The sequence below is a fragment of the Haliotis rubra genome, unplaced genomic scaffold (assembly GCF_003918875.1).
Source record: "Haliotis rubra isolate DU_JTF1 unplaced genomic scaffold, ASM391887v1 Scf281, whole genome shotgun sequence".
Classification (NCBI taxonomy): domain Eukaryota; kingdom Metazoa; phylum Mollusca; class Gastropoda; order Lepetellida; family Haliotidae; genus Haliotis; species Haliotis rubra.
The window spans coordinates 902,082-929,021 of record NW_025766903.1 but is presented as its reverse complement, the minus strand read 5'-3'; the positions used below and the strand labels follow the sequence as shown (position 1 = coordinate 929,021).

General features: G+C 43.5%; 1 protein-coding gene across 1 annotated transcript; it reads right to left on the bottom strand.

The window, feature by feature from the left end:
- Positions 1-1,098: 1,098 nt before the first annotated feature.
- Positions 1,099-26,003, bottom strand: LOC124281267. The gene is made up of 15 exons (XM_046717295.1): positions 25,872-26,003; positions 23,070-23,200; positions 22,403-22,506; positions 22,109-22,249; positions 21,500-21,744; positions 17,891-17,975; positions 6,656-6,829; positions 6,260-6,333; positions 5,629-5,811; positions 5,112-5,285; positions 4,749-4,904; positions 4,581-4,658; positions 3,866-4,049; positions 3,359-3,558; positions 1,099-2,745 (listed from the first exon to the last, which is right to left on the bottom strand). Exons 2-15 carry the CDS (start codon positions 23,170-23,172, stop codon positions 2,577-2,579), a joined length of 2,070 nt encoding a protein of 689 aa, XP_046573251.1. The 5' UTR covers positions 23,173-23,200; positions 25,872-26,003; the 3' UTR covers positions 1,099-2,576.
- Between the last annotated feature and the right edge of the window lie 937 nt (positions 26,004-26,940).

Here is a 26,940-nt window from a genome sequence, read left to right as displayed (position 1 = left end):
CAGTGGAAATATGTCAAGACCTTATGGCTAAGACTTTGTATATTGTCCCTACATCAAGACTACAATATCCTAAAACACAGGTATATAGATCGTACTTTGGTATATATCAGTTTTATACATACGACTTATTTACTTATGTAGGGCAGGGGTGGTGGGGCGACGTAAGCTGAAACCAGTTTGGTCTACCCGCAGGTATAGTGAAAAGAAGTATGGTTGGTTTGCTATTATACTTACAGTACGAGGCCGCTTGGAGCATGTATAGTCACGTCCAGGTGACACCAGATCCATCCAGGCAATCTGGACAAACACCGCTCAGTCAGCACGGCCAGTGTTATTACTCCAGAGCGGACAATAGCCTGTGGTCAAGCACACAATGATCTCTGGAGATCTGTCACAGCTTGTGTTCGGTGTGTGTCATTGTCACGGGTATCTCACACGTAGAAGCTCTGATACATTTCTCTTTAAACAAAACAGGAAACATTCTATTATCTGGAGAAATGTGTGACTTGTTTGAATTCTGAAGCCTTCTTTAACCATTACCTGTTTCGATCTGGTACCACTCGTAGAGCTTGAAGCAACAATGACTATGAAGGAAAACTGATTTGTATGGATAGTCAACTTCTTTATTGCAATGAGTGCTCATTGCAATAAAGAAGTTGACTATCCATACAAATCAGTTTTCCTTCATCTTCACAACTTCTAAAATGCCTCTCAAAGAAACAATGACTATGACAGGAAAAGAAGCTCACACAGTATTTTGACAGTTGTAACGGTTTATTAAACCATTTATCCCTGTCCAGTTTAGAGGTAGGTTGGACCTTGCTTTTGACACAAGACTTCAGTGAAAAGGCAATAGAGAATGTATATAAGTTTATTGGTATTGATAATGGCAGCGACCGCCTCCGTGGTGTAGTGGTTAGAGCGTCCGCACGGAGAGCGGAAGGTCGCGGGTTCGATCCCCGACCGCGTCATATCAAAAGACGTTAAAATATGGTACTTGTTGGTACTTGCCTGGCACTCGGCATTAATGGGTACAACAAGGACTGGTCGAGTCAGTATAATGTGTCTGAGTGGGGTATTCATGCTTCACTGTGGCATGGTATCTCAGTGGGCTAGCACTATAAAACCAGCTTAAGTCTGGGTTAGTACAAGCAGCCGCACATACACATACACACGCATGCACGTCGTCATATGAGCGAAATATTCTCAAGTACGACGTAAAACTTTCACCTTTCCTCACCCATAATGGCAGCAAATGAATGAAACGCCAGTAAAATACAGACTGCTGGAGTCGCCATATCAACCGGAAGCGCGATTTACTTGTACAGCTGTGTGTGCTACCGGTAGAGCAGATCATGTCTGCCCTTCTCATGAACACCTGGTGTCACCATTTACTTCAGTGATCGATACATACAAGTTACAATGCCTTATATCATAGACACCGAATGGAATGCCTGACGAAGACGTGTCATAGTACATGTTTACAGTTTGTTAGAGGGGTTTCACACTATGACTGCACCCTTTCATGCTGTTACCATAGGTCGTATCTTTGCTACATTGGATTATTTTGTACCTTCATTCTGGTGTACACTGGTGTCACAGAAAATAATTTGCAGTTATTTGTATTCATTTGTAAACTTTGTTAACTTTAATCGAATTGCAAAACATTTCTTGATCGCTTGTTGGTTTCACACTAAATTCTTAATTCAAGGGTAGCCTAGTGGTTAAAGCATTCGCTCATCACGCTGAAGACCCGGGTTCGATTCCCGACATGGGTACAATGTGTGAAGCCCATTTCTGGTGTCCTCCGCCGTGATATTGCTGGAATATTGCTAAAAGCGGCGTAAAACCATACTCACTCAAACTATGCACTGTAGTATGATACACATGCTCCTGTAGACCGTGAGACAATACGCTACTGATACCATCACAGCAACAGTGTTACGTCACTGCCGCATCGGCTTGCGGGAGTGATCTCCCCTCAGTAAACCGGTAACCATACACATTGGTAGCGTCACATGATGCTTTTGGAGCATGCCATTGTCTGACTTGTGTTATCTGCCCCGTCTGACTGTGGCCTGTGTTATCTGTCCAGTCTTAACATGTTTGTGAAGATTTTGGATACCTATCGACCAGCATGGTATATGTCCCCTTTGGGGGACAGAAAGTTTTCTCTGGTCCTCACAGGAACAGTTGTCAGATCCTCACAAAAATGTGTCGCAGAACCTGGCAGAAATGTATCATAAATCCTCACAGAAATGTGTCACAGAACCTGGCAGAAATGTAACAGATCCTCACAGAAATTTCACAAATCCTCGCAGAAATGTCACAGATCCTCTAAGAAATGCTTCACAGATGTCCGCTAAACAGGTCGCATGTTCACATAGGTTGTCAGATCGTCACAGTACCTATTGACTAGCGGTGGTGGAGACGGTCCTTCATCTGAGGAACCCCTACTGGACAACTCCATTCGGGTTACTGTATCCTCACCACTGTCACAACGTCACCGTCGTAGCAGACGTCAACAAAGAATCCGAGGATTCAGTGGTCTGAATCTGCTGACGTCACAGTGGACCTCATTCAAACTTGACTTCGACCTGGGCGTCAGAGAGGCCGGCGTGTTCTCCTGCCTCGGGTATCACCATCTGTGATTGGATGCGATCGATGTCCCCACTTGTTAATGTAGTATTGGTAGGTTCAGTGACGGCAGGTCCTTCTGGTGGAACCATTCGGTCCAGCTGCTCTCTGCAATAGGAACAAAATCTCAGCAAAAACAATCCAACTGTTCGACACCCACTATAAATCACCATTACAATTACACAAGCGTATTGCACTGCAAATATTATAAGTAGTCGTGAGATTAAGTGTCTAGGACAGCGTCAACGAGCACTATTAGTCGATCCTTTAAACTAACTTCTTGTGATTGTTGTGTGGACAATACGTGCATGTATTATGAGTAGTTGTAAGGTAACAGGTATAGAACTGTCACAATCATTGTGGCAAAATTTTATGGTTGCTGATACATACTAATGTATGATTGTGTGGCGGTGTGGTGCCTCGGCCTCAGTATTGTAGAAAGGCCACGTTACAACTGTGTCGTGCACCGGATTGCGTCACATCATGGATACTGTACATATGCATGGTGTGAACAAACTTAGCAATAGGACCGACGGGAGCTGGGATCATGAATGGAGACTAGATATGTAACATTTGTGCCATTGAAATTCCACGTAATTAGAAATGTCGTGTTGCAGTCGGCGCTATGTCCCTCTGCCCATCTCTCCCTTTGTCCCTCTGCCCATCTCTCCCTTTGTCCCTCTGTCCCTATGTGCACGCTCTCGACCGAGTGTATACTCACAGGATCCGGGTGAGTGTGTATTCCTGTCGGGCCAGGCGGTTCTTGATGGTGAGCAGGTTGAGCTTGTGCGAGTCCAGCCCGTCCCAGATGTCTCGGATGTACTTGTTGAGCTCGTTCAGGGGAGGGTTTTCCCACTTCTCCAACACGTCCATGGGACTGGCAATCTCATCCACCTCCTGGTACTTCGTCACTCGGTATCCCTAGGAGACCACGGTCATCAACACTGGAGATGGGACTTTACAAGTCTATGCTGCACCAAGGCATCCCTAGCGTTAATCTACAGTTCAGATACTGATCTTTCATATCATTATTGTGGCGGCATTGTCTTTATTGTGCTTAAATGTCAATATTTGTGTCGTAACGCACTTTAACTTACTACACCACACAGTATGTAATCTTTGCCTAGTATGGATACGGCCTCTGTTTATCTATAAACAATCTCACCTTGCCCACAAACAGTGTCACATTGCCCATAAACGATCTCACCTTGCCGACATACGATCTCACCTTGCCTATAAACAGACTGTTGAGCTCCACACGGGCAATAATCCACGCCCTGTTGAGCTCCAGACCGCGTTGTGCATCCCGCTGCACGTTCTGGTAGGTGTCACTGAGCTGGGCGATGAGGATGTTTAGGAGGACGACGATGCAGGTGAAGAGGAAGATGACCATGATGATGCAGCTCAGTGTGCTGTGAGAGTAAGTAAGCACAATCACTGGTGATAAAACACACACACACGCGCGCATGAATGCACGCAAACACGCGCACTCATCCCACACCTACTTCACTCGCATGCTCTTACAACCCAAAGCCACAAGCAACCTACATAAAACTCGTTCTAAGAACCGTTTGTTTTGTCCATTCTTCTTCTTGTGTTTCCTGACTTTGTAGTGATTGTAGACGAACTGGAGACTCAATACGATAGGCATTTGGTGGACGAGGTGTTTACAAGTTACCGTAAAGCGCAATCATATTTGTATAATTCTGCCAGTGGTATGTTTCCCTGCTATTGGTCGTATTACAGGAATATCTTAATGAAATAGTTTTATCAGTGGTTAAGTTTCAGCTTGATTAATGCGGCCTCCTCTGCTACAACAGAGATGAGGTATGTGTCGAAACATTCACACGTAGGTTTCTCACACAGACTGTAACTGTCCAAACGTTTGTCTGCACTCTCGGTCATACGTTCAAATCGATGTCCTTTGATCTATCGCGACTCACCTGTATTCTGTGTACTCTATGACACGCTCGCCCTCGATCAGGATCCGGACACCAGTGAAGAGGATGTCCCAGAACGTGCTGTTCAGGAAGATATAGAACGGATTATACTTATCATCAGCACTGCATAACCAACATAGTGGCTAAGTGGATAAAAGGGACCACTCGTACCTGGTTTCGTTGTGAACTTGCAAGGAGTTCTCTCCCCTAAGTGCCATGACGAAGGATCCACTGAAAGCAAGCAGGATGACGGCAAAGACAATGGTGAACTGGAAGAAGTCGTGGGCGACGATGCGCCATAAGATCTGGGCGTAGGCTCCCGTTTGTCTGAGGAAGAGAAGAGGAAATAGCTAGATGCAGTCTTTGCCTCTTAGTAATGGCATGCTACGTTTCTGGAGGATTGAAATATATCAAATTGTCGAGCAACGTCAACATCGAACAGCTTGGAAAGATGACCATGCCTCCTGGAAAACATCTTGGCAGTCTACAGAAGACAGTTAACCTTACACAAATACCTAAAACTGCTTCCCTTACCGAAACACTGCGGCATATTTGAAGAGTCTGAGTGTCCACAGCAGGTAACCCACGGAGAACACTTGCCACTGTTCCTGTTTGTGAGTAAAGCGGAGCGCAGGAACCAGCAACAGGAGAATTGAGGACGATAGGTCGATCCAGTTGAACTTGTCCTTCCAGTAGTCCAGTCGGTGCCTGCACATACAGAACCCGACATACAACTCGCACCACGTTGGATGTTTCCTACCCTGATCACTGACCCAAAATAAAGGACTCCCACAAAGGCACGGGCACGACAGGCCCTGTCCTCTTGGGCTCTGCCAGCAGCCTGTGACTGTGGTTCCTGGTTATGTTTCAAGGTCTACGAGCATCATAACCGTTCTGGTGTGTAAACGTCTGATGGTAGATAAACACAAAATAGATAAACAATGACAGGAGACATATTTGAGATACACATAAGATAAAATGTGATGATGTTGAAACGCCTTCTACAAAAGAACATGGCTCTGTCTGATTACTGCGATACTGTGTGACGTACTTCCGGAACTGGTTGAGCTCCAGGAAGAAGGTGATGACCACGGCCAGGTAGGACCAAACCTCAAACACCGCACGTGCTACTTGGACAGGTGAATCGTAGACTGTGGGGTCTGACGTCATCACGGCCGAGACGGCGGAAAACGTCATCGCGAACAGCGTGATGCAAAACAGGAAACTATTCATCCTGAAACAGAACAAAATGTGTCAATACATCTGTCCGTGTGGAGAGTGTATGCGTGATGCAGCTGCCTATGTGCTTGTTGTCAAACAATTCAACAAGAAAAAGTATTCAAAGTTTATAGCTTCACTGCAATGTGTTGACCAATGTCTGATGGAGACTCAAATGATGCACACAAGAAGTGGTCATCCGACTGAGACCCTTTATGACTGGTAGCATAGTTGTATTTTGGACCCAACGTTTGCAGTGTTTGGTCGAAGGATTTCATCACGGTTGTAAAGTTGTGGCCCCCAGATGGTCCCTAGTTATGAGCCCATAGTGTTATTGTGTCTACCAGATGGTCCCTAGTTATGGAGCCCAAAGTCGTTATTGTGTCCACCCCAAAGAACATGCGTGGTGGTATGGGGCTTCGCCGTGAGAGCTGTTAGATTACATTGATGGCTTTGTTACTCACTGGAACCGGAAGCGAGCATAGCCTTTCCACTTCTTCCTGATAAGGAGCCTGACAACATCGTGATACACCATCGACTGCGAAGGAGGAAACAGAGGTTACATGTATCCATCTATACTAGACAACATAGGTTGTTCTTGAGTGACATCGATGGCAGATATTGCTGTTTCTGTGAATATTTTCTACATCAACTATTAGATGAGTAGTGTCAAAGGCTCAGTGTGTGGTTTAACATCAGGCGTGGTTGCAGAAGCAAAATTATTTTTTCTGAGGAGAACATGTAGCTATTTCGAACTTGTTTCGATTCTTTTTATAAAACAAACAGTATCGCAAAAACGTAAAACAATGTCAAGGGTCTGCCGGATTCCTGATGTGTGAGTCTGCGAGATAAACACTCACCTTATACCCTTCTTTGGCGATAACGTGTAGACAGGACTTGGAGTTGGAACCGAAGGATGGGTGTCGGGGGGATCGACCAAACTCGTCAGCCTCCAGCACGTGGTAAAACACCCGCATGTGCCCACTGTCACCAATAGGATCCATCATGCAGTCCAACACACCCAGGGCAGTCTGCTGTAACACACAGAACACAGACTATACAGTCCAACACAACCAGGGCAGTCTGCTGTAACACACTGAAAACAGGCACCATACAGTCCAACACACCCAGGGCAGTCTGCTGTAACAGAACACAGGCCATACAGTCCAACACACCCAGGGCAGTCTGCTGTAACATACAGAACACAGACCATACAGTCCAACACACCCAGGGCAGTCTGCTGTAATACAGAATACAGACCATACAGTCCATCACACCCAGGGCAGTCTGTCGTAACACAGAACACAGACCATACAGTCCAACACACCCAGGGCAGTCTGCTGTAACACACAGAACACAGACAATACAGTCCAACACACCCAGGGCAGTCTGCTGTTACACACACGAACACAGACCATACAGTCCAACACACCCAGGGCAGTCTGCTGTAACACACAGAAAACAGACAATACAGTCCAACACACCCAGGACAGTCTGCTGTAACACACATAACACAGACCATACAGTCCAACACACCCAGAGCAGTCTGCTGTAACGTACAGAACACAGACCATACAGTCCAACACACACAGGACAGTCTGCTGTAACACACATAACACAGACCATACAGTCCAACACACCCAGAGCAGTCTGCTGTAACACACAGAACACAGTCCATACAGTCCAACACACCCAGAGCAGTCTGCTGTAACACACAGAACACAGACCATACAGTCCAACACACCCAGGGCAGTCTGCTGTAACATACAGAACACAGACCATACAGTCCAACACACCCAGGGCAGTCTGCTGTAACACACAGAACACAGACCATACAGTCCAACACACCCAGGGCAGTCTGCTGTAACACACAGAACACAGACCATACAGTCCAACACACCCAGGGCAGTCTGCTGTAACACACAGAACACAGACCATACAGTCCAACACACCCAGGACAGTCTGCTGTAACACAGAACACAGAACACAGACCATACAGTCCAACACACCCAGGACAGTCTGCTGTAACACAGAACACAGACCATACAGTCCAACACACCCAGGGCAGTCTGCTGTAACACACAGAACACAGACCATACAGTCCAACACACCCAGGGCAGTCTGCTGTAACATACAGAACACAGACCATACAGTCCAACACACCCAGGGCAGTCTGCTGTAACACAGAACACAGACCATACAGTCCAACACACCCAGGGCAGTCTGCTGTAACACACAGAACACAGACCATACAGTCCAACACACCCAGGGCAGTCTGCTGTAACACACAGAACACAGACCATACAGTCCAACACACCCAGGGCAGTCTGCTGTAACACACAGAACACAGACCATACAGTCCAACACACCCAGGACAGTCTGCTGTAACACACAGAACACAGACCATACAGCCCAACACACCCAGGACAGTCTGCTGTAACACACAGAAAACAGACAATACAGTCCAACACACCCAGGGCAGTCTGCTGTAACACACATAACACAGACCATACAGTCCAACACACCCAGAGCAGTCTGCTGTAACGTACAGAACACAGACCATACAGTCCAACACACACAGGACAGTTTGCTGTAACACAGAATACAGACCATACAGTCCAACACACTCAGGACAGTCTGTTGTAACACACAGAACACAGACCATACAGTCCAACACACCCAGGGCAGTCTGCTGTAACACACATAACACAGACCATACAGTCCAACACACCCAGGGCAGTCTGCTGTAACACAGAACACAGACCATACAGTCCAACACACCCAGGACAGTCTGCTGTAACACACAGAACACAGACCATACAGTCCAACACACCCAGGGCAGTCTGCTGTAACACACAGAACACAGACCATACAGTCCAACACACCCAGGACAGTCTGCTGTAACACACAGAACACAGACCATACAGTCCAACACACATACAGTAGGACAGTCTGCTGTAACACACAGAACACAGACCATACAGTCCAACACACCCAGGGCAGTCTGCTGTAACACACAGAACACAGACCATACAGTCCAACACACCCAGGGCAGTCTGCTGTAACACACAGAACACAGACCATACAGTCCAACACACCCAGGGCAGTCTGCTGTAGCACACAGAACACAGAACACAGACCATACAGTCCAACACACCCAGGACAGTCTGCTGTAACACACATAACACACACAGACCATACAGTCCAACACACCCAGGACAGTCTGCTGTAACACACAGAACACAGACCATACAGTCCAACACACCCAGGGCAGTCTGCTGTAACATACAGAACACAGACCATACAGTCCAACACACCCAGGGCAGTCTGCTGTAACACACAGAACACAGACCATACAGTCCAACACACCCAGGACAGTCTGCTGTAACACACAGAACACAGACCATACAGTCCAACACACCCAGGGCAGTCTGCTGTAACACACAGAACACAGACCATACAGTCCAACACACCCAGGGCAGTCTGCTGTAACACACATAACACAGACCATACAGTCCAACACACCCAGGGCAGTCTGCTGTAACACAGAACACAGACCATACAGTCCAACACACCCAGGGCAGTCTGCTGTAACACACAGAACACAGACCATACAGTCCAACACACCCAGGGCAGTCTGCTGTAACACACAGAACACAGACCATACAGTCCAACACACCCAGGGCAGTCTGCTGTAACACACAGAACACAGACCATACAGTCCAACACACCAGGGGCAGTCTGCTGTCCAACACAACAGTCTGCTGTAACACACAGAACACAGACCATACAGTCCAACACACCCAGGGCAGTCTGCTGTAACACACAGAACACAGACCATACAGTCCAACACACCCAGGGCAGTCTGCTGTAACACACAGAACACAGACCATACAGTCCAACACACCCAGGGCAGTCTGCTGTAACACAGAACACAGACCATACAGTCCAACACACCCAGGGCAGTCTGCTGTAAGAACACAGAACACAGACCATACAGTCCAACACACCCAGGGCAGTCTGCTGTAACACACAGAACACAGACCATACAGTCCAACACACCCAGGGGCAGTCTGCTGTAAACACAGAACACAGACCATACAGTCCAACACACCCAGGGCAGTCTGCTGTAACACACAGAACACAGACCATACAGTCCAACACACCCAGGGCAGTCTGCTGTAACACACAGAACACAGACCATACAGTCCAACACACCCAGGGCAGTCTGCTGTAACACACAGAACACAGACCATACAGTCCAACACACCCAGGGCAGTCTGCTGTAACACACAGAACACAGACCATACAGTCCAACACACCCAGGGCAGTCTGCTGTAACACACAGAACACAGACCATACAGTCCAACACACCCAGGGCAGTCTGCTGTAACACACACAGAACACAGACCATACAGTCCAACACACCCAGGGCAGTCTGCTGTAACACACAGAACACAGACCATACAGTCCAACACACCCAGGACAGTCTGCTGTAAGAACACAGAACACAGACCATACAGTCCAACACACCCAGGGCAGTCTGCTGTAACACACAGAACACAGACCATACAGTCCAACACACCCAGGGCAGTCTGCTGTAACACAGAACACAGACCATACAGTCCAACACACCCAGGGCAGTCTGCTGTAACACACAGAACACAGACCATACAGTCCAACACACCCAGGGCAGTCTGCTGTAACACACAGAACACAGACCATACAGTCCAACACACCCAGGGCAGTCTGCTGTAACACACAGAACACAGACCATACAGTCCAACACACCCAGGACAGTCTGCTGTAACACACAGAACACAGACCATACAGTCCAACACACCCAGGGCAGTCTGCTGTAACACACAGAACACAGACCATACAGTCCAACACACCCAGGACAGTCTGCTGTAACACACAGAACACAGACCATACAGTCCAACACACCCAGGGCAGTCTGCTGTAACACACAGAACACAGACCATACAGTCCAACACACCCAGGGCAGTCTGCTGTAACACACAGAACACAGACCATACAGTCCAACACACCCAGGGCAGTCTGCTGTAACACACAGAACACAGACCATACAGTCCAACACACCCAGGGCAGTCTGCTGTAACACACAGAACACAGGCCATACAGTCCAACACACCCAGGACAGTCTGCTGTAACACACAGAACACAGACCATACAGTCCAACACACCCAGGGCAGTCTGCTGTAACACACAGAACACAGACCATACAGTCCAACACACCCAGGACAGTCTGCTGTAACACACAGAACACAGACCATACAGTCCAACACACCCAGGGCAGTCTGCTGTAACATACAGAACACAGACCATACAGTCCAACACACCCAGGACAGTCTGCTGTAACATACAGAACACAGACCATACAGTCCAACACACCCAGGACAGTCTGCTGTAACATACAGAACACAGACCATACAGTCCAACACACCCAGGGCAGTCTGCTGTAACACACACACACACAGACCATACAGTCCAACACACCCAGGGCAGTCTGCTGTAACACACAGAACACAGACCATACAGTCCAACACACCCAGGGCAGTCTGCTGTAACACACAGAACACAGACCATACAGTCCAACACACCCAGGGCAGTCTGCTGTAACAACACAGAACACAGACAATACAGTCCAACACACCCAGGGCAGTCTGCTGTAACACACAGAACACAGACCATACAGTCCAACAACACACCCAGGGCAGTCTGCTGTAACATACAGAACACAGACCATACAGTCCAACACACCCAGGGCAGTCTGCTGTAACATGCGCCTACAGTCCAACACACCCACAGTCTGCTGTAACACACAGAACACAGACCATACAGTCCAACACACCCAGGACAGTCTGCTGTAACACACAGAACACAGACCATACAGTCCAACACACCCAGGGCAGTCTGCTGTAACATACAGAACACAGACCATACAGTCCAACACACCCAGGACAGTCTGCTGTAACACACAGAACACAGACCATACAGTCCAACACACCCAGGACAGTCTGCTGTAACATACAGAACACAGACCATACCCAGCGGGCACACAACGTTGAATCAACGTTGAATCAACGTTGAATTTTGGTTGTTTGGTTGATCAACCTTTCATAAACGTTGATTCAACGTTTATCATGCGACCAAAGAAAGTTAGTCGAGATTCGTTTAATTGTCAACGTTGTTTCAACGTAAGGAACCAACAAAATGTCAACTAATTGTTTCCTTGGCAAATTTGATACATAATTCATATTGGTAATAGGTATCCAACTTAGCAACTATCATTTCGAACATTATTTTCATAAAAAGATCAAGATCGAGCTAGTGACAGATATAATCTTATATATTGTTTGATTGTGCATCGATCAATGGACGGAAATATAACGTAAATCGCAATTTAAGGTATAAAGTCATCAGTTATCAAATTGCAGTACATTTGATATTTTCCAACAAAACTGTGAAAATTGTATAATTCCCCGACAATTTGCTTTCAAACACATGCCAGATGTTGACCTTTCGATCGCCTCGTTTGGCCATATCCGGACATGCGCACAATTATCGCGCGCGCAAAGGCAGCTGATCGTTGTCAGTTCACTTTGCGAAGTTCAACGCAATATCGTTATATTTTCGCCATCTTCACGGCATGCTGGTGTTTATTTGGTAAGTATGTCCTTCAAAATGAAAACGTAGGAATCGTAGCAGGTCAAAGTAGCAAGAAACTCCGAATTAGGGTTTGTTTTATCTCTCACAAGGTTTATTCAAGTACATGTTTCTCAAAATTTAGTGGAAGCCCGTGTTTTCCATGAACTTGTTTTGTTATTTTTCAATATATTTACATAATCGCATTTTATTATATAATCGAATAAGATTTTTTCGTACCAATCACTTGATTTGAATTTTGCAAATATTCATTTTCAAATAATCAATGAAGTACATCAATATAAGGAACCGTTCATAATTAAATATATGGCTGCAGGTGGGGTGATGATTGTAGGGGTGGGGTGTCACCCATTTTTTCAGGGGAGCTAAGGGGTCATCATTATTTTGTACACACGCACTATGTTTAATATGATGTTTAGAAATTATTGGAAGGAGATGGCGTCATAGATAATGTACATGACATGCATGGTGGGCCGTCTCAACATCACCCCAAAGCCATACATTATGAACGGTCCCTAAGGGCAGCTATACAAAATCGGAAAGGATTAATCAACAGTTTATATTGCATCCCATTATTATGAACATTTGTTCGTTTGAATAGATCTATCAGTAAAGTATGCATTGAGCACGCCCTGAACCCTGTCAATATATGTATATTATTTGGGGGGAGGGGGCCGGTGGAGAATGGCGTAAGGAAATGCAACGAAATTTTCACATCAAAATGTCTTGTGAAAGTCTTTGTTAAGGATGAAATTGTATATAATTTATTTGAACTTTTATTTATTTACAAAAAGTGTAACTTCACTAATGATTCTTTGATGGGACAATTAACAAACTGCACCCACAGACTTTCATTCTACACTTACACTTGTTTGGAAGGGATATGATAATTCATGTCTCTTAAAGGTTAAAATCTTACATACAAAAGAAGTAATTTTAAAGTAAGGAACATTTAATTATGAAATAAGGTATAATTTTCATGGAATTTGCAGAAATCTCATCTTCGAAGACTGGGTGGGCAATTTTGTGATCACATAAAAGTGAGCAATGCTAAGGTAACACGTTTTTAACATTTCACTTGTTTCCAGTATATCCACCACAAAGTTTAAGAGAAAGATGATAATGCACTTTCATTACCACCTGTTTTGAATATTTGTGATAATGTTTTGTCATTTTGGTGATACTAGTTGGACTTTATTTTCATTTATATATTAAGGTTGATCATGTAAGAGAAAAATTTGACAATGGTTTCTCCCTGGGAGATGTTTAGTTTAATGAACACTCCCTTGCTTGGCGCCATATTGTTTTTCGCCGTAAACAGCTGGATGGGATAGCACGCTGAGAGGACAGAAATCATACATTTATAGATATATATAGATGTTTATTGCTGGAAGACACACTCCCTTCAGGTATTTGGTCAGCTGTAGAATTTGAATATGATGTTTTTATTATTGTCAAAGGTAGGTTTTTCATTATTTGCAATCTAATATGTGTGCAGTGAAACATACTGAGATTTGAAGTGTCCATTATTTAAAGTACAGGTGTTGTTAGATATCAGCATTTTATGTACATGTTCCTTGTTAAGATCATCTATCGAATATATTAGAGAGAAGGTGTATATTTGTAGTGTTTTAAATCAGAGTTATTTTCAGTGTATGACCTACATTTCAATATATGTTTTGGCCACCCAGATCCCTTTGGTCAAATAGACTAGGACTTCCATTTCTTGAATTGAGAGTCAGAGATGCACTGTTTCCAAGAATTTGCGTGTGCCAGCGATGTTTGTTTACGAGTACATTTAAGTCTTTTGAGTGTAGATTGGAGTTGTAAGAGATGTTATTCAATGTCTTATTATTCAGGGTATGATAGATTATTTCTGGCAGCGTAGAGTTTAATCTCATTATTCTATTGTTCATGATTCAGAGAAGCATAGTTATGACGTCGCAGATAATACGCCCACATAATTCATTATATGAGAGATTTTCTAAGCGTTCCTATAAGAGAGATGAAGTGTAAACATTTATGAATTATAAAGAAGTTATTTATCTGAGTTTTATGAGTGTACAAATGACAAAGAGAGAGAGAGAGAGTAGATAATAGAGAATATATTGTATACTTATGAGAGCTCATTATTGTTTTCAGAACTCCATGATCCTTACTTCCTTGTGTTTGGGAACAAATGGTGTTGGGAGACCTCCACAATAGACTTATTCTTTGACCTGTGAACCACCACCCATTTTGTTTTCTTTATCATTTAATGTAAAATTGCTTTTTGTGAGAGGAGTGAGTGAGTTGAGTTTTTACGCGACTCAGCAATATTCCAGCTTTATGGGGCGGTCTGTAAATAATCGAGTCTGGACCAGTGATCAACAGCATGAGCATCGATCTGCGCAATTGGGAACCGATGACATGTGTCAACCAAGTCAGTTAGCCTGACCACCCGATCCCGTTAGTCGCCTTTTACGACAAACATAGTCGCCTTTTATAGGAAGCATGGGTTGCTGAAGGGCTATTCTACCCCGGACCTTCACGGGTTTTGTTACAATTTATGACTCCTGGTAGCAAAATTGCTACATCAGTACAACTCCTTTTAATTTGAAATAATCATTTCCGAGAATCTCTAAAGAAAACTAAATCTGACAGAATAACAACAATCTTCCATTGTTTTGCAGGACAATGTCAAACAATTTGATGTCAGGAGTGGGCAAAACGGCAAGTTTTCTTTTAAGAATACAAGGTTGTATTCAATCATCTCTGGTAAGTAAATTACTAAGTGCGGCATATTCATCATGACCATAGCAAATAATATATGACAGTAAAGCATCATTTAATTCATCCTAATTCATAGTCTAATTGAATAATCAACTTGCAATTGAGGACGTTTAAGAAAACTTCCATTCCTTCTGCCTGAAAATATAAATTTGTTGACACTTTTCGTCATATTTTGTATTGATGTTGTCTATATGTTCACATGCCAAGTTACAGCAGTGAAATGAACCTTTCAAGTGATTGATTAAACAAATACTTGAATCATTTAAGACAATATATCTTCCATATAACTTATTCTTGTATTTAAATATAAAATTTCAGAATGTGTCCTATCTCATATGGAATGAAATGGGAATGCATCCGAAGCAAATTTCAAGAAAGAGTTAGGGACGTTTCTGAAGTATCCACCTGACCGCCAGGCTCGGGGAGTGGCAGGAAAAAGAGGAGCTGATAATTGTGGCTTTGAGTTGTAATTGTGTTGAAAAATCTGAACTGTGGTATTGAAATTGGTGGCGTAAATGTCACTTTGATGCTATATGCAGATGATATTGTGTTATTAGCACAACAGAGATCACCTACAGACTATGTCATGTGTGATGTTTTACATTATGCATTAAACCATGTTTCTCTGCGTGTGTGTTCATAAAGATTTCATGAAAAGTGACTTGTTTTATGTGCTGTTTTTTAAGGTATAGTTCCTGGTCATCTAGGTCTTGGATCCCTTCATGGTGAAAGTAATTGCATTGTGTTTATTCAGGGTCTGTCTAATAGCTGAAATTCAGACAAAATGTCTTCTCGACAATTTCCACCTTTCAAGGTAACAATACAACAGTAAATAGTTTTTCTTAATTTGGAATACTCTTTTCTTCTTATTGAATTATAACGTCCAACTGATATAAAACTTAAATGAACATTATATTGAATGTGGAATTTTAACCAAGCATTTAATCAGGTAAATATTTTACTGCAATTTTCTGTTTGAACACTGTTTATTGCAGGTAGCTTTTGGGTATTTTAGCTGGATGCAGGAGTTTGCGCTATTTTAGTGTAGTTTAAAGATGAAGTGCTAGCTCTATTTACAGGAAAGCGTAATACTCCCCTGACACAAACCACGGAACAACCCATTTTCAACGTTAATAATATGTCAGACTTCAACATTGATTCCACAGCCGGATATCTACGTCAAAAAAACTTTCATATACAACCACGAACAACCCATTTTCAACGTTAATAATATGTCACACTTCAACGCTGATTCCACGTCAGATATCTACGCCTTGAAAAACTTTCATATATACAACCTTTTGTCAACGTTGATAATCGGTCAAACTTTCAACGTTTATTCCACGCCGGATATCTACGCCCTAAAAACTTTCATATACAACCTTTTTTCAACGTTGATAATCGGTCAAACTTCAACGTTGATTCCATCGCCGGATATCTACGTCAAAAAAACTTTCATATACAACCTATTTTCAATCTATTTTCAACGTTGAGGATCAACCTATTCTCAACGTTGAAACAACGTTGATGTGCCTGCTGGGTACAGTCCACACCCACAGTCTGCTGTAACACACATAACCCAGGGCAGTCTGCTGTAACACACAGAACACAGTCCATACAGTCCAACACACCCAGGGCAGTCTGCTGTAACATACAGAACACAGACCATACAGTCCAACACACCCAGGACAGTCTGCTGTAACACACAGAACACAGACCATACAGTCCAACACACCCAGGACAGTCTGCTGTAACACACAGAACACAGACCATACAGTCCAACACACCCAGGGCAGTCTGCTGTAACATACAGAACACAGACCATACAGTCCAACACACCCAGGGCAGTCTGCTGTAACACAGAACACAGACCATACAGTCCAACACACCCAGGGCGGTCAGTCTGCTGTAACACAGAACACAGACCATACAGTCCAACACACCCAGGGCAGTCTGCTGTAACACACAGAACACAGACCATACAGTCCAACACACCCAGGGCAGTCTGCTGTAAACACAGAACACAGACCATACAGTCCAACAACCCATACAGAACACAGACCATACAGTCCAACACACCCAGGACAGTCTGCTGTAACACACAGAACACAGACCATACAGTCCAACACACCCAGGACAGTCTGCTGTAACATACAGAACACACAGACCATACAGTCCAACACACCCAGGGCAGTCTGCTGTAACACACAGAACACAGACCATACAGTCCAACACACCCAGGACAGTCTGCTGTAACACACAGAACACAGACCATACAGTCCACACACGCAGGACAGTCTGCTGTAAACACAGAACACAGACCATACAGTCCAACACACCCAGGACAGTCTGCTGTAACATACAGAACACAGACCATACAGTCCAACACACCCAGGACAGTCTGCTGTAACACACAGAACACAGACCATACAGTCCAACACACCCAGGACAGTCTGCTGTAACACACAGAACACAGACCATACAGTCCAACACACCCAGGACAGTCTGCTGTAACACACAGAACACAGATAATACAGTCCAACACACCCAGGACAGTCTGCTGTAACACACAGAACACAGACCATACTGTCCAACATAACTAAGACCGTGTGCTAGTCCACGCCTATACTTACCAGCATCTCATTGTGTAGGAGAGTGTGTAGTTTGCATTCTGCCTCAGAGTCTTTGTCATCCGCCGCTGTATGGAGCTCTCGAACCCTGGTTGTGATAAAAATAACATATGGTGTCATTTAAAGGAAATATACTAATGTATTAAAGAACAAATAAACTTTGGGTTTTTTTGTACTCTTTTAACTATTACATATTAATGATTTGTGGTTAGACTTATGCGGAACACCACATTCATTCTTAAAAAACTTGTAGTTAATTAATACCGAGCGATTAAAAGTGGCCAAAAAGTCGCCTGCTTCCCTCTCGCCCGCCAACGAAACCACAGACAGGTTACGTAACTCTGTCGCCAGAGCACTGCAGTGACGTCATATGAGGAACGATTTTCAGTTAGTTGTATACAAAGTGTGTAGCACGCTCATCATTTTGATGATTTCTCGACATCAACGACGACATGCCGAATCGTTGCTTTGTCGTCAATTGCTCCTAGGGGTCGGGCGATGGTGTCACCATGCACAGATTTTCACAGGACCCCGCAGTTCGTGCTAAATGGGTTATGTTTGTGAGTGCGAAGCGAGCGTTGTGGAAGCCTGAAACGATATCTTACTTGTGTTCAGATCGCTTCACGGAAGTTAAAGAATCAAAACTACTTACTAGTTGTAGTAAAATATGTATATGATTGATGACCATAAAGATTTTCCATGACACAACTTGTAACATAACGATTTCTTCATCGGAAGCGAGGTTGTGGTCGAAGTAACAATAATATTGTAAGTAGTATTATATTGACACCCACCTCGCTTCCACGAGAGAAATTGTTATGTTATAAGCTATGTCATGCAAAATCCTATTGGTCATCAATCAAATACATATTTTACTACCAGTAGAAAGTAGTTTTGATTTTGTAACTCGATGAAAACAAACCTAAATAGCATTTATCCTCAGACTGGCAGATGTTCACGACAGGACGCCGCCATTTTTGAAAATCGTAAAGTGACGGGCTAAAGTCTGTTAGACTTAATGAGATTATGGTTTGTTTTCATCAAGTTAGAAAATCAAAACTACTTTCTACTCGCAGTTAAATATGTATTGGAATTATAACCAAAAGGATTTTGCATGACACAACTTATAACATAACGATTTCTTCCAGGGAAGCGAGGTGGGGGTCGAAGTCACAATACTGCGCGATAAATTTCTTGCTACATTCTCGTGGTTAACGTCCACTCACCAGTATGTAGATACTAGTCAATGTGCGTCTTTATATTTGGTCTTATAATCCTAATTAGTTTATTATCATACTTGTATGCATTTTGAAACTAAATAAAAAGCAGACGATCTGCTGATACTTATAGCGAATTTATAACAGAACTGTAATATCTAGACATTTTATAGTTTTCCAATGTGAATCATAATTCGCACACACACCCTAGTGTATGTTGTCTGTCTCATCACACTTCACGGCGAAAACAATGATTCTGTTGAATGCTACGACAAATGAATAAAAACAAAATGCAAATATTAAAATTAAAACAGATTAAAGTTATAGGAACAATGTCAGGCTATTACCTTGTTAGAAGAATGTATCCATCAATATCCACAAAAACGAGTGATATGCCATTTATTTGCAGCTGTTCCAAGTGATGTGTCTGTCTTTTAACAGTTTAATATACGAAAAAGTGATAAATCTTTTCAGGTATTTCACATTGTTGTGTAGTCTCATTGGTCACCCAAGATAGCACACCTAGCAACTAATTGCAGAATGTCCGCCTTTCTTTGAAAACAGTAATTTAGTTAGCCAATAATGGGCAATCAATCAATGTATTGCCGGTTAATCCTTTGAAAGAAGGACGTTGTTTTTAAGCAGACACCGACACGACAGAGTGTATTCAGTATAGATCAGTAAATCTACATACATAAACACTACCTTTTGACAAATCCGCTGTTTAAGATAAAAGTAATTAATCAATCAGCACGTTATCGGTTAATCCTTTGATCGATGTTTATAGTGTTGAATATTTACTCCAGACACAAGAAATGCCAAATGGGAACCTTTGTCGGGTAATCTAAGTGTGTTACCACTAATTATACCTGTTATAAATTCATTAACTAACCATCAAGTGAATGATGACAAATAACATGTGTAGGTTTATACCACCTAACACGGGTTACAACAAGGGAGTATTAATTGCTGTATTGCATGTGAAAACTTATGGGCTGACACTATTTTGAGAATACAAACATATTTTTACATGACATGATTAAATATCGAGGTAAAAAAACTCAGAAATAGGATCAATTTGGATCAGTGATTATACAAATAAGGCCTAACGATACCAATCAATTGTGACAGAATCGTCTATGAAAACAAGTTGTATCTCGGATTGTAGGCAAAGCAGGAGACAAAATTAAATGACAGTAGATTGTGAGAACATATAGCTTTCATTTTCTACAACAGCTGTCACGATTTCAGGTTTATACAAACCTGTAAACAAGATAATTTACCCCCTGAAATGTAGATGAATTCTGCATCGGCCCTCATATCTATTCCTCATATGACGTCACAGAGACGCCCCGCTCTGATTGGTTGAAATTTCGTTCGCGGGTGAGAATTGTGCACTGTTGTCAAAAAGGTCGATTTAAGCTAATTAAAGACCGAAGTGAGTAGTTTTAATGACGGGGTTTCATTTATAGCGATGTCAGTTAGTGATTTATGTATTTGTACCCCCCTAGAGTATATGTGATCTTTAAGCAAAGAGTTGTGTCTTAAAGCAATATATTTGTGGAACATCTCTTGTGACTAGCACCTGACAGCACTGAGACCAGCTTTTGTCAGGGTTGTAACAAGTCTAGGATTATCCTTGAATGACGGCACTGAGATCAGCTTGTGTCAGAGTTGTAACAAGTCTAGGATTATCCTTGAATGACGGCACTGAGATCAGCTTGTGCCAGAGTTGTAACAAGTCTAGGATTATCCTTGAATGACATCACTGAGAACAGCTTGTGTAAGAGTTGTAACAAGTCTAGGATTATCCTTGAATGACATCACTGAGATCAGCTTGTGTCAGGTTTGTAACAAGTCTAGGATTATCCTTGAATGACGGCATTGAGACCAGCTTTTGTCAGGGTTGTAACAAGTCTAGGATTATCCTTGAAAGACATCTCTGCGATTAGCTTGAGTCAGAGTTGTAACAAGTCTATGATTATCCTTGAATGACATCACTGAGATTAGCTTGTGTCAGAGGTGTGACACGTCTATGATTATCCTTGAATGACATCACTGAGATTAGCTTGTGTCAGAGTTGTGACACGTCTATGACTATCCTTGAATGACATCACTGAGATTAGCTTGTGTCAGAGTTGTGACACGTCTATGATTATCCTTGAATGACATCACTGAGATTAGCTTGTGTCAGAGTTGTGACACGTCTATGATTATCCTTGAATGACATCACTGAGATTAGCTTGTGTCAGAGTTGTGACACGTCTATGATTATCCTTGAATGACATCACTGAGATTAGCTTGTGTCAGAGTTGTGACACGTCTATGATTATCCTTGAATGACATCTCTGCGATTAGCTTGTGTCAGGGTTGTGATAGGTGTAGGATTACTCACACGGCGTTTGGCATGTAGTTGAGGATGAGGGCCGCGATGTCGTCGTTGTTGTTGTTGAGGGCCAGGTGGTAGGGCATGTTGTTGTCCTTGTCTCGGACGTGGGGGAGGGCGTCGTTCTCCAGCAGTTTACTACACACCCCTTTGAAGTTCCTCTTGACGGCGTGGTGGAGGGGGGTCTGCCAGGAGCTGTCGCACGTCGATGGGTTGGCGCCGCGGTGCAGCAGGGTGTTCACGAAGATCTGCACCTGAACAGGAACTCAACCTCTTGAACAAAAACCTCTCCACTGAAGCCTGTAATGTCGCGAGCGGTGCATGGCATGGTACAGGAGGATGGCATTACCCCTGAATTTACAGGAACGATACAAATACAGACGTCTCCACTTTGTGTGTTTGTTAATGATGGTGACGCGTATACAATCAGGTTAGGACTACAATATCCAGTGAGTGATATTATGAACAACGATCAATACCGCGGGGCATGATGAAACGCACTGTATATACAGATATGTCTTGGATCTTTCGCACTTTTATTGTGACACCTAAGGAAGTTTGAAATACATGCACTTTAATTTGGTAATTGTTCCGCCTACATTCAACAGCACATGTTACCTTTATTTCTGTGGGGATGTCCGACACTACATACAGCAGCGCCTTGTCCTTCCCCTCGTATCTGTCAATCAGCTTGTCAATAATCACCTCGGTCTCCGCCTCCTGTCGGCCGATGTAGTGTGTCTGTGTCTTCTGCACCACCTGTAGGAGAGAAGGTTGACGAGTACGCACATCACAACGTTTGATGCTGGAGCTAACAGTTTACGAGTATATCACTTGTTTACCAGTCGGTAGAATAGATGGTGTTTCGCTGCCAGTCTTAAACTGTTTGAAATACGATGTCATCTGCAGTACCTCTCTCTGGAAGGCGTCTTCTGTGACGTCGGTTCCAAGGAAGTCCGCAACAGACGCAATGATCGGCAGGGTCGAGTCCTCAGACGTCCTGTTCGGGGACTGACCTGTATCATTGGAAAAGGGGCACTGTTATACCCACTAGTCAACGGAGCAAAAAGTCAAGACACGAGCGCTCCCTCACTAACTACATGTATCACGGTAGTGATCCTCACTCCACACCAAACCATCTACCCCCCCCCCCCCTCCTTGTATATTAATGAGTTTACAGAAGGCAGTCAAGTGACTGACATCATGAACACACGTCTACACCTTGTATATGTCATGTCACTACCAACCACTGATCACCTGAATCTTTCAGTGCCCTCTTATGTCATGGTGAGAAATATTTGGAAGAACACACATTTATCGTTATTAGTGAACAAAGAACTTCATTTGTTGGACTTTGACGTAATTTCAGTCACGCTGCATCCATAACCATATCTACTACTATGAGACGGACTGAGGACTATTTCAGTGGATGTCATATTGCTTCTTTTAATCTGTTGCTAGGAAACTGTGGTTTTTGTAGTAGAGGGATACATTGTACATCGACAATACGACATGAACTGATGACAACGTTAGGAAACAACTGCTACAGAACGGATCTTGTTGCCATAACAACACGTACCGGGGGAACTAAGTTCCTGCATCATGAGGTCTTTCGATTTGTGACGCTTGCGAAGCGGGGCAGGGTCCTCGTCCCGTCCATGTCGATACGTCCTGCTGGACATCCCGCTAGAACCGATCACGTGAAAATACCTGTAAAAGTACAATATGTTTTAGATCTGAACAAACATGTAGCGTGTAAAAAATACAAAATAAGACTCGGAAATGTATTTCACAAAGTGAATAAACCATAGTAAAACGTTTTCTGACACTTAACAAGCTTAAGTCTACTATCAACTACCAGTCTGTTAATGCCCAACAGCATTCTTCAAACGCCCTAACACCCAACAGTTGAAGTCTCCTAACACCCAACGGTTGAAGTCTCCTAACACCCAACAGTTGAATTCTCCTAACACCCAACAGTTGAAATCTCCTAACACCCAACAGTTGAAGTCTCCTAACACCCAACAGTTGAAGTCTCCTAACACCCAACAGTTGAAGTCTCCTAACATCCAACAGTTGAAGTCTCCTAACACCCAACAGTTGAAGTCTCCTAACACCCAACAGTTGAAGTCTCTTGATGCCCAACAGTTGAAGCCTAACACCCAACAGTTGAAGTCTCCTAACACCCAACAGTTGAAGTCTCTTGATGCCCAACAGTTGAAGTCTCCTAACACCCAACAGTTGAAGTCTCCTAACACCAAATAGTTGAAGTCTTCTAACACCCAACAGTTGAAGTCTCCTAATGCCCAACAGTTGAAGTCTCCTAACACCCAACAGTTGAAGTCTCCTAACACCCAACAGTTGAAGTCTCCTAACATCCAACAGTTGAAGTCTCCTAACACCCAACAGTTGAAGTCTCCTAATGCCCAACAGTTGAAGTCTCCTAATGCCCAACAGTTGAAGTCTCCTAACACCCAACAGTTGAAGTCTCCTAACACCCAACAGGTGAAGTCTCCTAACATCCAACAGTTGAAGTCTCCTAACACCCAACAGTTGAAGTCTCCTAATGCCCAACAGTTGAAGTCTCCTAATGCCCAACAGTTGAAGTCTCCTAACAGTTGGAAGTCTCCTAACACCCAACAGTTGAAGTCTCCTAATGCCCAACAGTTGAAGTCTCCTAACACCCAACAGTTGAAGTCTCCTAACACCCAACAGTTGAAGTCTCCTAACAGTTGAAGTCCAACAGTTGAAGTCTCCTAACACCCAACAGTTGAAGTCTCCTAACACCCAACAGTTGAAGTCTCCTAATGCCCAACAGTTGAAGTCTCCTAACACCCAACAGTTGAAGTCTCCTAACACCCAACAGTTGAAGTCTCCTAACACCCAACAGTTGAAGTCTCCTAACACCCAACAGTTGAAGTCTCCTAACACCCAACAGTTGAAGTCTCCTAATGCCCAACAGTTGAAGTCTCCTAATGCCCAACAGTTGAAGTCTCCTAATGCCCAACAGTTGAAGTCTCCTAACACCCAACAGTTGAAGTCCCCTAACACCCAACAGTTGAAGTCTCCTAATGTCCAACAGTTGAAGTCTCCTAACACCCAACAGTTGAAGTCTCCTAACATCCAACAGTTGAAGTCTCCTAACACCCAACAGTTGAAGTCTCCTAACACCCAACAGTTGAAGTCTCCTGATGCCCAACAACTAACACCCAACAGTTGAAGTCTCCTAACACCCAACAGTTGAAGTCTCCTAATGCCCAACAGTTGAAGTCTCCTAACACCCAACAGTTGAAGTCTCCTAACACCCAACAGTTGAAGTCTCCTAACACCCAACAGTTGAAGTCTCCTAATGCCCAACAGTTGAAGTCTCCTAACACCCAACAGTTGAAGTCTCTTGATGCCCAACAGTTGAAGTCTCCTAACACCCAACAGTTGAAGTCTCCTAACACCCAACAGTTGAAGTCTCCTAACACCCAACAGTTGAAGTCTCCTAATGTCCAACAGTTGAAGTTGAATTGCCTGTTACTACCGTTAATCTGAACATCTGAGCGACACTACGTCACCGCCACAACAATACTCTTGAAGTAGCATTATCTGTCATCTCTGTACGTTGTCTCCACCTCGTCAGGGATGTTTGTGTGCTTCCTCCATCTCGCCATCGCATCCTTTTGTCCTCTTCACTGATTACATCCGGATTACATCAACTGAATGAATGACGATACCATGGAGTATCATGGTGAAGACATGCCCCTAGACATGCTCCAGGGTGTGATGAGCGTCACAGGCGGCTGAAGGGATCGGATCTCAGGTTTCATCAGAGACCATATGATTAATGCGGTGTCTGGTCTCACTAATTACTACTTCTCCCCGTCCATTTCTCTATGATTATATGCCAGCAGTATCAACCCTAACGTTGAATGACTTGACAATATTATCAGCTAATTTGAGATATACGAGTGATATTAAGGAGGAACCAACTGACCCTAGACAGGAAGCGGCGGAAGACGCAATATAGATAACATCCGTCTGCACTTGCTTCTAGAAAGTGCGGGCAATATATGCGCGACTTCTGACTTCACAGAATGTTAAACACAGGAAGACACAGGGTGTAAATAGGGGTACTTTGTACTGCATGATGTACATAAGGACTATAAACTATAAACCATGTGCTGCCCGGAGTATATACATCTATATTAAGGGTGGGCAAAGCCGACCGTGTGTGAGCGATGGGTTGTGGGAACCGAGCATGATGGTTAAAACTGGGTACTTCAACAACACACGTGATCAGTAATGAGAGTGGGCCTTGAGGCACTTCCTGGTTGACTCGGGACAAGCCACCATCCGGGCCCTTAAAAGTGTAACTATACAAATTAATACTCACTATAGGTATAGATGTGACCTGTACGTGGTTCCGTCAATGCGAGAGTATCACATGTAGCTCACAGTCGACTTCCGTCTCCTCCAGCAGGAGGACGTATATCTGCTAACTGCCCTATGAGCATAGCTGGCTACACTTGGAGTCACATGACTTCTCGACCTGTTCTGTAACGCGCAGTCATGGTCAACGGCTTGGAAATAGTAACTGCTAATATAATAGTGGCTAATTCAAATACTGAAGAACGCAGCACCACAATGTGACGTTCCACTGCAGTTTTTGTATTCAGGGCGTGGATGTTCGACTGCAGTGTCTGCGGGTCTAAATGTCATCATAAAGTGTGAGGTGATCTGTCTAGCTATCAATCCGCCCTACAGGTGACGGTGACCTTGTTTGGAGCCAGAGGCGATAAAACGTCTCCAAGCGTGCCCTTTACAACCATAACGTAATGGCATGGTTTCTGTGTACACGGTGAGAGCGCGCAGATTCAATGGATATACGTCACACTGGTGCATTTCTCTACAAACAGATGAAACATAACGTGTCCGGTGCAACAGACCACCATTGTGTCATTTACCGTACACCATACACCATACATCATACACCATACACAAAACACACAACATCATACATCATATACCATACATCATACACCATACATCATACATCATACACCATACACCATTAACCATACACCATACACCATACACCATACACCATACACCATACATCATACATCATACACCATACACCATACACCATACACCATACACCATACACCATACACCATACATCATATACCATACACCATACACCATACATCATAAACCACATATCATATACCATACATCATACACCATACATCATACATCATACACCATACACCATACATCATATACCATACATCAAACACCATACATCATATATCATACATCAAACACCATACATCATACACCATACATCGTATACGATACATCATACATCATATACCATACATCATACACCATACACAATACATCATATACCATACACCATATACCATATATCATATACCATACATCATACGACATACAAG